The 17,550-nt window shown below is 39.3% G+C and overlaps 1 protein-coding gene across 2 annotated transcripts in view; it reads left to right on the top strand.

The window, feature by feature from the left end:
* The first annotated feature begins 6,293 nt into the window (after positions 1-6,293).
* Positions 6,294-17,550, top strand: part of EDIL3 (EGF like repeats and discoidin domains 3) — a 399,438-nt gene continuing 388,181 nt past the window's right edge. For both annotated transcript variants that reach the window (XM_021699551.1, XM_021699541.1), the window contains exon 1: positions 6,294-6,360. In XM_021699551.1, coding sequence (XP_021555226.1) covers positions 6,294-6,360 — 67 coding nt within the window. The remainder of the gene's footprint in view (positions 6,361-17,550) is intronic.

Here is a 17,550-nt window from a genome sequence, read left to right as displayed (position 1 = left end):
AATAAATGGATTTTATATAACATAATTTTCTGGAAAACAAGATCTATACTACCCTCTTACAAAAAAATAAATTTCAGTTTGATAAGAACTATAAAAACACACATAAACATAATGCCCATGAAAGTACTATAAGAAAATATGTTTATAAACTCAGAAGAGTAAGAGCCTATCTTGGCAAAACCTGAAGCCTAGAAATCATAAAGCAAAGATGGATAAATTTCATCACTCCAAATATAAAACATTTTAGCACAGTAAAAATCAAAACAGCTACAAATTAGCTGGATAATTTTTTGACACAAAAATGACAGTTTATTTAATATATACAGAGCTCCTAGCAATCAAGAAAAGGTCAGCAATCCAGTAGAAAAAAGAGAAAAAGACATGAAAGATAACATAAAGAAAATATAAATTATTTTTTGAATATGTAAAAAGTTGCTAAAACACACTCATGATAAAAGATGTTTAAAACGATGTGAGACCATTTTTCATCTACAAGATTGACAAGACCAAAAATTGCAAACACATTGTATGGCCAGGAAGCAGGGAGACAAGCTCTCTGATGCATTATAGGTAGAAGGATGAATTCATACATCTTTCATGAATGGCAATATGGCAATATCTACCACAATTTTAAATGCACATAGATTCAACCAACAATGCCACTTCAAACAACCTATTCTAATGAGTTTATTTTGCAAACGTGTGCAAAATATGAGTTCACTACAACATCACTTGCAATAGCAAAAGATTGGGAGCAACTTAAATGTCTGTCAAAAGGTATTTATGTTACACAAATACTGTACAGCCCTTGATACAATTTCAGAAATATGTATTTGTGAAAAAAGCAAGATGTGTAATGTTTGTATAATTTAGCAATTTTTGTGAAAGCATGCACATATACACACATATATACATACTATATATGAAAGCATGGACATATACACATATACATATACACTATATATATATGTATATACACACATCTTTAGAAAGATACACAGCAATAGTTACTAGCTATCCTAGGAAGGCAACCCTATGTTAGGAGGGAGTGTCATTAAAAGGGAAACTTATTTTCCTATATACCCACTTGGTCCCTTTGAACTTTTATTATATACCTGTATTATTCCAAACTATTTTAGGGAGCTGAAAGCTAAGTCACTGTAATGGGTTGAGCCAGAAGGAACTGGAGGCACTGGAAGTTTATGTTACCAAGATCAGGTTCTGAAAGCAAAGGTGCACTCTTGTATAATGACCCTGCATATTTTCTGGGTACAGCATCCATCAGGGAATCAAGCAGGGAAATACTGGGAACTGGGAATTTGGTACAAAACAATGTAGCCTTAAAAATAAATTTCTCTTAGTGCTCATAGTGGGAAGACTAAAGAAGTTTAAAACATAACACTCAGGTATGTCTAAGGCAAGCAGTTATCTTCATAGCAAGAACCATTTGTAATTATTTGGAAAGGTAAGGCTAACACTGATGAAACAACTAGAGAAAAACAAAAATTGTTAATTCTAAAAGGATCATGTTCTGTAGTGCTGGAATAACTTTAGGAGGTATTAAAGGGAGGTAGGAATTCAGCTAATTATAATTTGTAGAAGGTCATTTCAGATGAGGATAACACCATGAGCAGAGGATTAAAAGAAAGAATTAACTTGGTGTTTATGGAGATCAATGAAAAAAAGTGTTATAAATTATGCAAATATTTTAGACAACTTTTTAAAAGATTTATTCATTTTAGAGAGAAAGAGCACACACATGCATGTGCATGAGCAAGAGCGGGGGCGGGGGGTGGGCAGAGGGCGAGGGAGAGAGAGAATACCAAGAAGACTCCCCACTGAGTGTGGAGCCCCTGACACAAGGCTCAATCTCAGGATGCTGAGATCATAACCCTGAGATCATGACCTGAAAATCAAGAGTCGGGTGCTTAACCTACTGAGTCACCCAGCTGCCCCTATTTTAGACAGTGTAAAAGTGTCCTTGGAACTCTACATTTGAGCAAAATATCCTCTAAAATGATACATCAAGAAGGGTAGAGAAAATACAAACTACTAAAAAACGACAGTTAAAATTAGAACTAAAATTGAAAATATAAATAAATAAAATGGACCACTGATCCTTGATTTCTTCAACTGTTAAAATGAAATAATAATAATGTTCACCTCATAAAGGTTGTTGGCATGATTTAGCAAAGCAATACATGTAAAAAATGTAGTAGTGTTTAGCATGCAGTTGAGTCTCCCTAGTTGTTGCCAGTGGAGTGAGTGGGCTCTGGATTCAGACTGCTTAGGTTCATTTACTGGCTCCAACACACGCTAACTTGAGACCCTGGGCAATTTATCTAACCAATCTGTGCCTTATTCCTTCTCTCTAGACAGGGGCTAATTTAATGTATTAATTTACTGTATTAGTTTTCTCTTGTTGCTTGTAACAAGTTACCACAAATTTAGCAGTTTAGAACAACACTAATCTCTTAACTCACAATTCTGCAGGTCATACGTCCAGGTAGGCTTGGCTTAGTTTTCTGCTTTGTATCTCACAAAGCTGAAATCCAACTTTTAATCCAGAGCATTTAGGATATTAAAGAAAATAAAGTTTTTGTAAATGTAAAATAGTTTTTAAATGGAAAATGATTTTAAAGATTTAATAGTACTGAGTGTAACTTGATCAAACAAACTAAGACCCTTCCTGTATCTAGTTTATTTCTAAATATTCAATTATGGAAATAATTACAGAAATACTCTATTTAGTGTTATTTGTTGCTTGACAACTTAAAATGTAAATTTAAAATTTTCCATATAATTTATTGGGGGTGACAAGTGAAGAATGGAGATAATCAGCTTTTGAGGAAAAGTCTTTTGGAGTTCCATATGTGATTATTCTTATTTATTCATCATTATCATCATCTTCATTTGTGGACTCATTACTGGACTAGGCTCTTTTGTGCACTACAATAAACTACCACTATGAGTTTTACTCCATTTTACCGTTGAGAATACTGAGACCTGGCCTTTAACTGACTTGAGAGTTTCAGGAGTCATAGTGGTAAACATAGTATTTCAATTCAGATATGTACCATTCCAGAATCCAAGCTCTGAGCCAATGAGAAGAATTCTTGAAAACCAGTAAACTTCCCTCAGTCTTGTTTTTGTTTGTTTTGCTGATTCTTTATTCTGCTTTATTTTCAGGCAATATTTACCAAGTTGTTTTCCTTATAGCACTAAATCTATAATATCTTACCAAGTATTCTGAGAAAAAGCCTGTCATGGTGAAAAAAGAAAAGTTTGCAAAATACTGGATTAAAGACTTTTGGAAAAGTTTCTTAACCATAGGACATTTCAAAGTTTTTATATGTTAACATTTACCAAATCTTCAAGTTGCTACTTTGATATGCAATATTTCCCAAAATTATTTGACCATGGAACCTCTTTTTCCCCAAAAACTTATTAACATCTTGGGGAAAGTAAGTCTGTAGAAAATATTTTGGGAAGTGCTGTTTCAAATGATGTATAGATTGATTTTGACACTTCAGACACATATTTAGAGAAGCTAGAAACTGTAGACTAGATCATACATGATTAGTAAAGGTCCCTTGGTGCTTTATGTGAGGTAAAAGAGTCATAACAGAATTTTGTCCTTTTAAAAAAAAAAATATATTTCCTGTGGTCTTTTAACATTTCTTATATTCCATTTCTGAAGAGGCAATATATGAATTTAGTAAGAGTGAAATAAGTCCTATAAATGTAAATTAGGTAAAGTGCCTGGAATATTCAAAATGAAAGTCTTATTGGTACATATCATTATTGATAAGTGGGGAAAAAAGAAGGGGTACCTACATAGAATCTATGCATATGGATCTAAGACTGTGTATCAAATTTAGACTGAAAATGGGACTTATGGAAATAAAAGCATTAAGCTGGTGACATATTTTACAAGTCTTCTACCAGAAAATACAGAATGGCATTTACAGGCACACCTCCAGGTATTTGGTCATAGAATATGCATTTTAATGCAGTTTTGTGCTTTCCTGGAGGTTTTTTTTTTTTTAACAGTTGAAATTAAAAGAAAGATAAAATTTTAGAACATGTACTGTTGCCAAAAAATTAACTTCCTAACATGCTCATTAAGGTCACATATTATCGGAAAAGTGGGAACAAACAGAGAATAAAGTAGGAAAATAAAACTCTTGGGGCACACTTTTTTCTTTATTCTGTCATCACAAAGACACTGGCTTCTGATTTTGTATTTTTGAGATTTGGTACTATCCTTTAGAAATAAAACCTTAAAACTAATTTTAAATATCTCATTTCAAAATGTTAGAGGTACTTTATGATGGACATGCCGCAGCATGACTGAAGGCTTACTTTCAGAATTAAGTAATAATGACATGGGAGAAAGTTGGAATTTGATTGTTTAAAAGTTTCTTGCTATAGTTCTGGACAGTGGTGTTCTATTCTAACATCTATGGCTTTAAGCATGAAAATAGTAAATAAATGATTCTCCCTCTTTCCCTTAGCAAAAAAAAAAAATTTTAACCCTCCCCCGGCACATGAGATCTGAAACAAAACTTGCTTTGACATAATTTTTGTTGTTTCTCTTGTTTTGTTTTTGTTTGCCAGTGATACAGTATCTTAACTCCTCCATAGCAACATGCAGTACTACTTTTCTATCAACCTTGCATCCTTGATCTCACTTCAAATTCCAAAAGGAAGGTAGAAATTGAAGTTTAAAGGACTCAAGGAGGTAAAGGAGATGAAGTTGTAGGACTAATTGTCCTGTTATCTCTTTCTGAGTATGTTCTCATTTCAAATGCTTGCTTTCAAGAATGTGTCCTACAATTTTTTTTTTTCCCTGTGGTTCTCTCTCTCTACAGCCTTCTCTAGAAGAAGAAAAGAGAGCTGTGTTTCATTTTGGTACCTGCAACTGATGGAATCAAATCCATGTACATTAAGCAATCATTCTAACGTAAAAACAGAGGAGAAAGCACTATTTTAAGCTATGGTCGGTATTCTGCAGTCTCTTTCACTGCAAGAAAAACCAGTCCATTTATATTGGTTTGGGTGGATAGCAGAAAAATTTGACCCACCTTAGTGATACTTCAAGAATCTGTCCTTGCCTTCTCTTTTTCTTGTACAGTGCCCAAATTCTCCCCATTATTTCTCATCTGAAACGTGTCCTAACAAGACACGTGTCTCGTACTGGCTTGCCCCAGGCCTTCACCTTTTTGCCCATGTGAACAGATAAACTCACAACCCACTCTCCCAGCCCTAGAGCTAACTAAACTGCAGACAGAACAACAGAGCAGCCTTGTCTTAGCTGATTAGAGTCTGGCTGTTGACTAGGTTGCATTTCCTGAGAATCGGAGCAATTCACTTTGCAGGGTTCCATTTCTCACGCAGATTCGTGCCCCAAGAGTCACTTTTCAAAATCTCTTTAACTTATTTTCCTGGCTATACTGAGAACTTCAGGGGCATCCTTAACGTGGTTAATTGTAAAGTCAATGCTGGAACCAAGAGAATCTCAGACAGCAAAGTGCTTCCCTTAACCCTAGAGTCTCTGGCGTGTGCGGAGAAGGTACAGGCAATGTAGGAACTTTAGAGGTGGTGGCAGGTGCCAGGGTGTGGCTGCGGTTGTCTCCCTTTTCTCTTCCAGTAGAAGGAGCCACGGGGGCGGGGGAGGGGGGGCGGGTAGGGAAGAGGTAGGAAAGAGGGGAAGACTGGGGGAGGGAGGGGGGGGGAGCTGGCGGGCACCGGGGGAGCGCGCCTGCGAAGCTCAGGCTCACACGCACGCCGCCTCTGTTTGTACACAGTGCGCACCCGGCCGTCGGCTCGCTCCCCGCTAGCTCACGCTTCATTGTTCTCCAAGTCAGAAGCCCCGCAGCTGCGGCGGCGAGAGCGGAGCAAGCCGAGCACACGGTCTGCCGGTCCACAGGCGCGGGTGACCCGGAGCCGCCGCGGGAGCCCGCGCCCCGCCCCGCCCCGCCCCGCCCCGCCCGCCGCGCCTCAGCCGGGACCCACCCGCAGCGGAGGCTGAGCCCGGCGGCGGCTCCTCAGAGATCGCCCACCTTCTTGCGCCGGAGCGCAGGCAAAAGGGGAGGAAAGATTCCTCTCTTTGGTCACCACTCTTTCTCGCCTTCTCCAAGAATTTGTTTAAGGTAGTGCTGCGGGCAGAAGACATCTTTTTGAATTCTCCGGCAGGGGCGGGGTCTGCCGCTGCCCTGCGGTGCCACCTCAGCGACACTGCCCTCTGTTAGGACCCCTGACCAGCCGAGGTCACGTTCGGGGACCGAATCATGAAGCGCTCGGTGGCCGCTTGGCTCTTGATCGGGCTCAGCCTCGGTGTCCCGCAGTTCTGCAAAGGTGAGGCGGCGGGGCCCGGGCCGCTAGGTGCGGGACAGGCTGGAGTCCCCTGGGAAATGCCGCGCAGGGGGCTGGAGGCGGTCCCCGGGGCGCGCCAGGGGTGGTGAGCGCCGCGGGCGGTACGGAGGAGGCGGCGCGCCCCGGGTGCCTCGGAAAAGTGCTCGCAAAGTCAGAGCGGAGTGCGTGGGGCTGAGCGGGGAAGAGGGTGAGAGGGTACGGAGGTGAGATCGAGGAAAGACGGGGACCGAGGGCAGGGGGAGGGAACGGCGCTCTTGGGAACCAGAGGTTCCTGGGCTCACTGAGCCAACTGGTCACTGCTCGAAACCTCCCTGGGCAATGCCCGGTGATGCTAGCTACGGGCAGCGGGCGGGGCTTCCGTGAGGGCCCGAGCTGGGAAGCAAGCTAGCGGGCGTCATCTGCTTGAAACGGGAAGAGGCTGGAGAGCCGCATGGCCATCTGTCCCCCGGGTGCAGTTCTCCGAAGTGGGCCGGGGCTGAGCGGTTTGCAAATCCAAACCTGGCCCTGGGAGTTCTGGAGGTGGGCGAGGTGGAGACGGGTCTGACAAGTCAGTTCGGCTTTCTCCCGCCTTCCCTTGCAGGACGCGCTGCGTAGATTACAGAAAAACCACAGGAACCGCCTCTCCTCTAACCTCCAGGGGCTCCGAGCTTGGCTCAGCACTCCCTTCGTGTACCCCTCAGTGTACACGTGTAACTCTTGGTAATAGAGAATCTTGCAGTGCGAGGCATCCTCGCTCCCCCTCCCAAGAGCAGAAAAGTTGTAAGAGCTGGTCTGGTGGTGCTTTCCATGACTTGTGTGAAATAAACCAGCCTACAAAAAATTACAGGACTTAGATGCGTCTCCTACTGAGTTGTATAGACGAAATTCAGGTCCTTTGCGAAGGGTGGCTTGTCAATATGAACCCTTGTCCCGGCCGCGTCACTTCGCGGGTCGGGACTGAAGTTGGCGCCGATAAAGGGCAGGAGGAGCGACAGGGGGCCCTGGGGAGACCGCGCAAGAGGGACTTGCGCCCCTTCTGCACTCACGGATAGGGGCGGCCCCTTCTAAGGGGTCCAAGGGTAATATAACCCTTAGCAGGCTGCTTCAAGTGGAGAGCTGAGTGCACTACAGGGTTTTAAATGTTGTGCCTCTAAAAAAAAGGATAGTTGAATTAAAAGCGTTGACTCGAATTGAATTCATTTGAAATTCACACTGCGTGAGTATTCTACACCATCCATGCCTGCATCCATCCATTTATCTGTTTCATAGGAAAATTGTGAGCTCTTGGGCTACTGTTTGCCCAAGAAGCTTGGTGTTCCTGGATGCCCTCACTGCTCTGCCAGTAGCGATCCATGGCCGTGCTTTGCCTCGGCCTCCCTCCCGCCCCCAGAACGTGGCTATTTTCCCCAGCGAGTAGCGTGTGTGTAGGTGTGTGCCTTGCCAGCGTTTACAAAGTGCCCTTCCAGTTATCAGGCAGAGGCAGCCACTCCACTGAAGGTTAAGGCATGGTAATGGCTTTGTAGTTGCTAGGCTGAGTTCCCCAGCGATATTGAAAAGACAGGGCTCCCACCACTGTTATTTTTCCTTTCTCTTATTTCCCATCTGGATTTCTTCAGCACTTTCATCCCTTAGCAGGAAGGGGAAGGGACGAACTGCAGGCACTACCTTCTCCTCCTCCCTTCCCCACCTCCGTTCCCACCCCAAACACGAAAACGCACATTCACCCACTCACACGCACCTACACCGTGCCACCGCAGCCACCATCTGTCCCCGAGCCGAGGTGGAGGGTGGCGGGGGCGGAGGAGGATAATGTGTCTAGTGTGCGTGGCCACGCTATCCTCACTCGGCCTGGTTGCGGGAACCCTGGGGCGCGGTGAGTCTTGGCTCACTGCAGTGGGTAGCTCTGCCTCCTAAAGATACCCATGCCTAGGGCACAGCTTACTCTGCCAGACAAACCAACCACGCCGATTTTGCTAGGGTTCTCCATTCCCACTCCTAGACAATAATCGGGCAGCGGTGTACTCCATATTCTTTTCGTAGATTGCTCCCCCCCCCCCTTTTTTTTTCCAGCCATCCTGGGATTAGAGGGAAAGAGGGATTTAGGAAAGAAACGGACCATTTTCCGTGAGTCCTTTTGTTAAACTTGCACCTTTCTAATTTCTCCTTCAGCCCTGCAGAAGGCAGAGTGCAGCTTGTGTGACAGCTCCGAACAATTAAACTTTAAGTAAACTTATTGAAGCCAGTGTTAACACTGAGAATTTCCCTTGCATCCCTCTGCCCCGGACATCGTTTATCTAATGTAGCTTTTAGAAATTGGTGTTTCCCTGTGTGGGTGGCAATTTACGTGCATTAATGATTGGGATTTGGTAATTTCTTTTATTAGTCGTTTTTATTTTAAAATTAAACCAATGGATCAGTCAGATTGAATATTTTATTAACTCTTAAATTATTCATCACTGTGGGTTGCTCTGAAAAATCCAATAACATGCATACAGTTGCAGCAAGCACGTGACATCTTATGCAATCTGTCCCTGTGCCTGCAGTTGGTGCCTGAAGTCTTTAAGCAAATGGCACTGTCTAAAAATGTCTAGACATGTCCTAAATACTATGAATCATTGGCATTTGAATTTCCTTTTTTTAATCAATGGTGTTTTTTAGTTATTCTACGTGAGAATAAATTAGTACCTGAACAGTCTCACTCAAGATAATAACAGTATGTTTCTATAATTAGTATAGCAATATTTTCACTGAAATAACAGGTTTTTTGTGTTTTTAAAAATTGATTACACATTAGTGTTTTCGTTACTTAATTTACATGGCCATGAATTCTGTGCTTTAAAAATAAGTGCTAATTCAGATGCCAGATGAAGCACCTAAAAATAATTTTGAACTGGTGAACTAAAAATAATAAAGTGAAGATTAAGTATCCTGTTTTGACAGTTTGACACTAATGCAAAATCTTGGCCATTCCATACACTGTGGTGATACAGCACACATTCCCCGCCCACCACCCCCCCGCCCCGTTCCTGAAAAAGCTTTTTTTGCTTATTCTTGAAATGTTTCTTTAGAATTGAAATGCATTTTGTTTTAAATATGCATATGGTTTTGGGAAAACATTTATAATAATAAAAATTATGGTTAAAAAATTGAAATGCTACCTTCTTCTTTCTATGGTCTTAAAGTTACAAAGACCTTCAAAACCAGGCAAATGTATTTCACTTCTGTACTCTAAATTAAAACTCCCTCGTGTTTTTCTCAAATATCCTAAGATCAGTGTTTGTATAAAACATGTATTCAGGATCTAGGGTATTTTTAGTATTTTAATAAAGTTTGCTTTTATTGCCAGATACATGTGATTTTTCTTTCTCACAAAACTATAGCAATGTAAAGTAAAGGGATAAAACATACAATACTAATATAAAATAGCTTGGTTACTCAAAACCATTACAAAATATGTTTGCCAGTTCCTAGATTCTAAATTAGTAGTCCATAGTCTTAATTTTACTGATACTAAGATAAAAATTTCAATTAGGTAATTTATTTTTAAAACTTTTAATCTTTTTGAAGGTTTTGCATAATGGGATGGACTGTGTATCTTATCATTTGTGCACAATTTAAAAAACCTGCCAATATGAGAGTTTCATAAAGCCTAAGAAAGTAATTCTGGTATTTCTTGTTTACTGAGTACACTTGCAGGTGCAATAGCTTTGAGTATGATATATGTTGTAGTAGGTTCATCATATTCTTGCCAAAAAAAAACCCATAAAACAGTGCAGGCTTCAGAACTCAGTTCAAGACAGTAAATCATCATGAGTAGGCACCGAGAAACAAATAGCAAATTTTATAAATACATAATTAATGGCATGACTTTTCATAGCTGATCAATTTACTTTTTACATAGTTGAGTTTATTCCTAAGTAGTTTGTAAACTGATATTATTATGAAAAAAATAGAAAACCAAAACCCAGCCATTCCTATTATTCAATTCTTATATGTGTTGTAAGGAAGACGCCTGGCATGTTTTTTGTTTGTTTATTTAATCATAGCCCATGTAATGATTATAGTATCTTTTGTTAATCAAAACAAACATGTATTTATATACAAAGAGTCAAATGGTTGCCCATGTGAAGTAGAATAAGTATGGGAATTTTTCTCATGGTTATGTGATAATGTTAGAAATTAAGTACTATAAATACTTAAACTGAATAAATTACCACTTAGTTGTCACTGAAAATACCTCCAAAAAGTCTTTGATTTGAGGAAGTGGGGAAAAGCCAACAAGGATCAACTGTGCCCTTGCCAGCAGGTGTCAGGATAATCAATGGAGATCTTTTAAAGGAAAGATGGAAAAAGTAAAAAAAGTAAACCAGTAAAGGTGAATCTGCAAATCCATGGAAAGTGACTTTCTGCTCTGTATGAAACTGATGTTGTTAGTTAGTTTTCAGTGCTCTCCTGAGAAAGAGAGGGAAGGTGAATTGTAAGAACCTACTGCTTTTACCATAGTTTCTAAACTTGGAAACAGAGTTACTCTAACTGCCACAAACAAGTGCATGTCTAGGTTGAACCATTATTTTTCAGGGGTCTCTGGAGTACCATCCAAGGAAATGCACATAGAGCTATGAGGTACTTGCTGTGAAACAATTATTGCTGAAATTTTTAGCATACTTTTAAGCATACTCTCCATACCAACTCTAAGTTTTATAAATAGAAAATTCTGTTACATTGATTTGCATGGATATAAATTCAATTGTACATTTATACACATCTATAGTACTGGTAAGAGATCACTAGTTATCCTTTTCTATCACAATGGTAAAAGTGTATTTTTCCTGGAGCTTGCAAGTATCTAATTAACATAAGTCATGTGGCCAAAAGAGACTAAATGGCATGATAAATAGTTTTGTCAGTATCCATTTTAACCAGTTATTAATCCTTATATACGAGCCTATTGTATATCAATAGCTTTTAGTGACTTGATATCATTTATTTATTTTTAATTGATCCTTAACTGATAATCATTCCTTTCAAATTAGTTCTAGCATCTGCTGATATAGCCCTTCAAACTGGGTTACAGATTCGCCATTGCACCATTTCTTACACAGTTGCTGACATCATGCCAAACAGTCTGTCTCCAGTGGCATCCTTTCTGAGTCAGTCCTCCTAAAATAAAAATTGTTTTCATTTTTCTCCATCTTCATCTTTCCCCTCTTCTCCTGCATCCTCAACATTTCTTTGCTGGATAGCGACTAGGGCACCTAATTCACTGTAAAATTCTGCCATGATTATTAAGAGGTTGCAAATCTCCAAAACTTTGTGGAATTGGCCATTACTTTTTGTGTGTGTGCGAAGAAAAAAACATGATACAGGGCGCCTGGGTGGCTCAGTTGGTTAAGCGACTGCCTTCGGCTCAGGTCATGATCTTAGGGTTCTGGGATTAAGCCCCACATCGGGCTCCCTGCTTGGTGGGAGGCCTGTTTCCCCCTTTCCCACTCCCCCTGTTTGTGTTCCCTCTCTCACTGTCTCTCTCTCTGTCAAATAAATAAATAAAATCTTTAAAAAAAAAAAAAGAAAGAAGAAAAAAACATGATAATGTGAAGCCTCTATTACTAAATCCTGAGTTTTAAAACATAAATGGAAATAAATTAGGATCTTAATTATGGAGCAACTTGAGATTTTATGCCTTGATTTGATAACAAATGTCCTGCCTGAAACTATTATCTGGGCAATAACAGATCCATCCAACTTGTAGAGAAGTCTCTTGCTTTGCCTGTAGCACATAGCTGAGAAACTAGGAGAAAACATCAAAAACTCATGACCACCTAAAATAGATAATGCATTAATACTTAGATCATATAGAAAAGTCAATGTCTCTTGGTTTTTAAGTTCCTGGGCTTTCTATAAACTGGATCCAGACAATGAAAGGCATATGAGGTAATAGGTCAGTCTTAATAAGAGCAAAAAACCATGGGAGCTATTAGACCGAAACAGGCCTTAAAAATTCTTTTTTTCTTTTTTAAATTTTTTATTTATTTGCGAGAGAGAGAATGAGAGACAGAGAGCATGAGAGGGAGGAGGGTCAGAGGGAGAAGCAGACTTCCCGCTGAGCAGGGAGCCCGATATGGGACTCGATCCTGGGACTCCAGGATCATGACCTGAGCAGAAGGCAGTCGCTTAACCAACTGAGCCACCCAGGCGCCCCAGGCCTTAAAAATTCTATGCAAAAGCAGTGATACCTTACAGTGTGAAAAACCAGGGACATTTATGGGGGGAGGGGCTAAGTATAAAGGCCATAAGGCATTAGCGTGTGAAAGAATATTATAATAATTAGTACCCATATTGGCCTTGCATCCTAGACAAAGACTCACTGCAATATGTTAAACATTTGGGGGTATAAAGGCAGTAAAATACATGCATTATTGAAGAGATTTTGTCAAAAATGTTTAAGCTTGGAAAACCTGCTTAATGGTAGAAGAGATGGATATCCAAAGAATTAGTTGTTTAATATGCTATTTTCCCATCATTCTTGTTATTATATATTTTATTATAGATGTTATTATTTATTTTCTATTGATCCTTTTTCCCCTAAAATATGTTATTATATATTTTCTATTGATCCTTTTTCCCCTAAAATAATGAATGAAAGTATTAGGAAATACAGGACTCAATTTTGTGCAAAAGAGGTAGACCACAGAATGCAGATAAGATGTCCTGCAATTACTTGGTTATATTTTAGAAGAAAATGTGTTGCTCTTTTGTTTTTTAAAATATGCATTATTATAGTGATAGTAACTGTGTAGGATTTGTTCAACAAGAGGTTTAATAGTGTGCATGAAGCAGAATGGAGGCTATAAGTACAAGAATTGAAGTGAAGGGTTTTTCCAAGTACTAAAGTACTTTCGAATGTGATTGTTGCTGTGGAAAAAGAAGATTGAGTCTATTTCTTAGCTTTACTTTTTCTCTTTTCTAAAACAGGTCTGCATCAGACTGATTGATCTCTTTTAAGAATAATATAACGTAGTAGAACAGTCCATAAATGGGAAGGCCAGGGTTTTAATCTCATGCTAGATGACATTGTGTTGATTTGAAGCTAATCTATCAATGGGGTTAGGCCATCATGCATTCTTTAAGGTTTATGTTTGCTATTTGATAAAGTTTTTAATTTGGGGAATGCAGAATAATCCTCTTAAGGCTTTTCTTGCTGTACTGAGGTCAGGATGACCATTTACCTTTTACTATACCGAAGATTATATGAAGACAACCAGAGTAAAATGGGCTCATGACTCTTGAGCAGAAAAGAGTGGAAGAATCAAATGGGAACCCTGGAGAATATTTTTATTTGAAATAAGTTGGTGACTCCCTCCCAGTAATGTGTGCCACCTCTAGGCATCAGTCTTCCATCCGTGCTCACATCTTTCATGCCCTTCTCCCCTCATTTTTCTCTTCAAACACTAATTGAACTCTCATTTTGCCTTGTTTATTCAACTTTCTTTTTCTTTGAATAGTTTAATTTTGTAAGCACTAACTTTTGAAATATCAGCTATGAACAAACAAGAAGCAAATTACCATTCAAAATGTTTTAGTATTTATACTGCAAGTTCTTGTGTCACATTTTGTGCTTCCTATAGAGACAGGGCTCACAAGGGTGTTGGCAAAACAAACAATCCAACTAAACAACAATACCCAAAATGGATAGTATATATTCAAATGAATAGAGCTATTCCTGCCCTGCCTCATCAGTGTTCCTCAAGAAGTACCCACATATTTTAAACAGCAGTTTGTCTTTTACAGAAAAAATAAGTCAAAAGTAGTTTCAGGGACGCCTGGGTGGCTCAGTGAGTTAAGCGTCTGCCTTAGGCTCAGGTCATGATCCTAGGGTCCTGGGATGGAATCCCACATTGGGCTCCCTGCTCAGGGGGAATCTGCTTCTCCCTCAGCCTCTCTCTCTCTGTCAAATAAAATAAATAAAATTTTTAAGAAAAAAGTTTCAGAAACTTGAAAAGCTTTGTTTCTTATTTAACCATTTTGTTTGTTTGTTTTTTTACAGTCTGTGTTGTAGAATGAGCATACTGTTCTAAGTACCACTCTGATTCTTCTAAGTCTGTGGGGGCCCAGGTACTGTTATTATCTACATATGAATGAGAAAATGGAAATACAGAGGTTAAATCATTTCCCAAGATCTCACAGTTACCAAGTAGCTTGTTAGAATTAGAATCCAGGTTAAATCTAGAGCCTGCTTTCTTACCTACTAAAGCATGCTGTGTCAATGAGTGACACATGGGGATAGTTTGTTAGATGATTTTCTTATTTATGAAACACATACTTCATATCTCTTACTATTTAACTGGTAGATATTTTGGAAAGGGTAAATTATATTTCTTCTCTTGGGACAATATTTTTAAATTTTTCTAATTTTAGTTGGTAAAATGGGATACCTCTTTTCACATTCAGAAATAAAGGCTGGAGTATGCTCTTTTTGGTCAGAAAGAGTGGTGTCTTTCAGAATCATGCATCACTAGGAAGAACAGCAAAGGTAGGGAAAAGAAGAGGAACACTTGTGAAATGATTCAAAACTCATTTTCTTCACAGTCTTGCCATTCAGTTTATTGCAACATGATTTTTATACTTTTTTTTTTTTTTTTTAGTTTTCTAGGATTCCGTTGCTCCTCTGCATTGTTTCATTGTTACTCAGTATGATGTGTAAGAGCATGCTTTCTCTGTAATTTTCAGATGTATAATGTAGGACAAAGTGATTTTAAAGGTTAACAAGGTTTTTATTTCTGCTAGCTTAATGAAGTTATTTAATTTGCCTTATAGCCTATCGTCATTTAATTTTATTTCTATGTAAACCCATTAAGAAATTTTAGCCAAACAAAAGCACCAAAGGGTCTCAAACCACATCAGCTAGAAAATTATATTTCCTGGTTTATTTTAACAATTATTTTACCAAAAGATGGTTTATTTTTTTAACTAGTATTGATTGGTTAACTTTCAACATTTTACAAAATGATGAAAATTATACAATCTGCGATCACCTTATTAATAACACTGCACATCTGTATAATACTTAATAGTGTAAATAGACCTCCACATTATTATATTTATCCCCCTAGAGTAATAATAATAAAACAATAGGGAAAATTTCTTAAGTATTTTCCATCTCTATTCTATGGACCATAAGCAGAGAAGGCATTCTTAATTTCTTTTATCAGATAAGGAACCTGAGGTTCAGAAAGTCACATGATCTGTAATTCAAGCAACCAATGAGTTTGAACTTAACTCCACACATTCTGATTCCAGCATACTTTTTCCTCTTTTCTGCTATACCACTTTACTTGTGGTAATTATAGTTATACTTTTTTCTCAGTTCTTGGACTCATAAGATGAGGATGAGGTATTGGTATACTATTGCTTTTTCAAAAACCGTTCCAAACTGCCTCTCATTCCCACATGAACACTTTCTTGCCATCAGCCTAGAACACCTCCTTTCCTCTAGGGAGCCTGTTACTTACTAACCATAATGACATCCTAAACTTTCTCAATGGCTTCAGATCCTTCTTTCTTCTCTCACATTTGTCCACTTAAAAATCTTTCATGCATGGGCGCCTGGGTGGCTCAGTCGTTGAGCGTCTGCCTTCGGCTCAGGTCATGATCCTGGAGTCCCTGGATCAAGTCCCGCATCAGGCTCCCTGCTCGGCGGGGAGTCTGCTTCTCCCTCTCCCACTCCCCGTTTGTGTTCCCTCTCTCGCTGTGTCTTTCTCTGTCAAATAAATAAATAAAATCTTTAAAAAAAAAAAATCTTTCATGCATGAGCTTGTGACCCTTTTAACCAGTTTCCCAACACTAATGATTCCCATCTCCATTTTTAGGAACCTATTGGCAATGCTGTTCAATAGACTTTCTCATCACATGATTTGCTCAACTACCAGTACTTTAAATTTCTCAGACTTTCTCTTACCAGAATTATCATCTTTCTACCTCTCTTTGCCTTTCATTCCCACAGACTCACTCTTGTCATTACTCTAATTTTTAGTCCTACTTAACTTTCTTCTTTTTTCAGTCTCTGTGGTTTTCCATTTTCACGGGTATTCAACATTTATGAATTTCTCGGCCCAGACGCTTTTTACCATTTTTGCTTCATTAAGTCCCAAACTAAGGTAGTTTTCAAAGTCCCATTCCTATCCCTGCAACTAAGAAAATCAGAGTGTTGTCAGAAGGTAGTACGACCCATTGGAAATCCTGGTGTAGCTGAAAGGTTGAGTTGGAGGTCCTAAAATATTATGGGGCACTGCAGAAATTATATGGGAATGACAATTATTGATAATTGTAAATTTTGGAGCATAACCATAGGGATTATGGTGAAGGAGGATAGAAGACAAGATCATTAGAAGAGTCAAGGAATGTTGTAAAAATCATTTATATGGGTATTGAAATTCCAAAAAGTTATACAAGAAGAAATGTTGGAGAGAATGACAGTGAACCAGGAATAGAAATCTCCAAGGAATGAGGGCATATATTGCAGAGATCAGGAGATAACTGTAATAAGGGAGTAGTATTGGGGAACAGAGATCTGTTACATGAAATTAAAACTAGGTGGGGGTTTTTTTGTTTTTGAGAGGAAGGAGAAAGAATGTTCAGAAAGTTGCTTTGAGGAGTGGGAAAGACTAAGGCCATATCTCCGGTCTGGCAGCTTTGGGAGAGAAAACAGTATCCAGTTAAGAGGGCTGTGGGTAAACAGTGACTCAGCGAAGAGCTGATTTCTTCTAGGGCAGGAAGACAAGACTGGCCTAGTCCCAAGCCTCATGCTCTTAGACAGTCCTCATCCTACAGCTTTTGCACGTTGAGCTCATTATAATAATTGATATATCTGACTAAGGGCACTGCTTTTAAGCACATAAAATATGTCTTCATATGTAACAGCTCTTTTAAACCTCACAACCGTCTAGGGGGTTATCATTATCCTCATTGGCAGATGAGGATATAGATGAGAATAGGGTTAAGTGGTCAGTACTCAAACTAGGCCTTACAGATCCAAGTCCAGGACTCACTTCACTATAGCACAATTACAGAGAAAAGCCCAAATCCAAGGAAAGAGCCTTTCTAAATTTAAAGCACATCTAGGGGATAGGAAGATTTTGTAGTTGTGCCCTGACCTACTTCATCCTATCCAGATGGGCCTCTATGTATTTTGAGGTC

Source organism: Neomonachus schauinslandi, chromosome 7 (genome assembly GCF_002201575.2).
Source record: "Neomonachus schauinslandi chromosome 7, ASM220157v2, whole genome shotgun sequence".
Taxonomy (NCBI): Eukaryota; Metazoa; Chordata; class Mammalia; order Carnivora; family Phocidae; genus Neomonachus; species Neomonachus schauinslandi.
The sequence above is the reverse complement of the archived record's forward strand: the minus strand, read 5'-3'. Positions and strand labels throughout refer to the sequence as shown.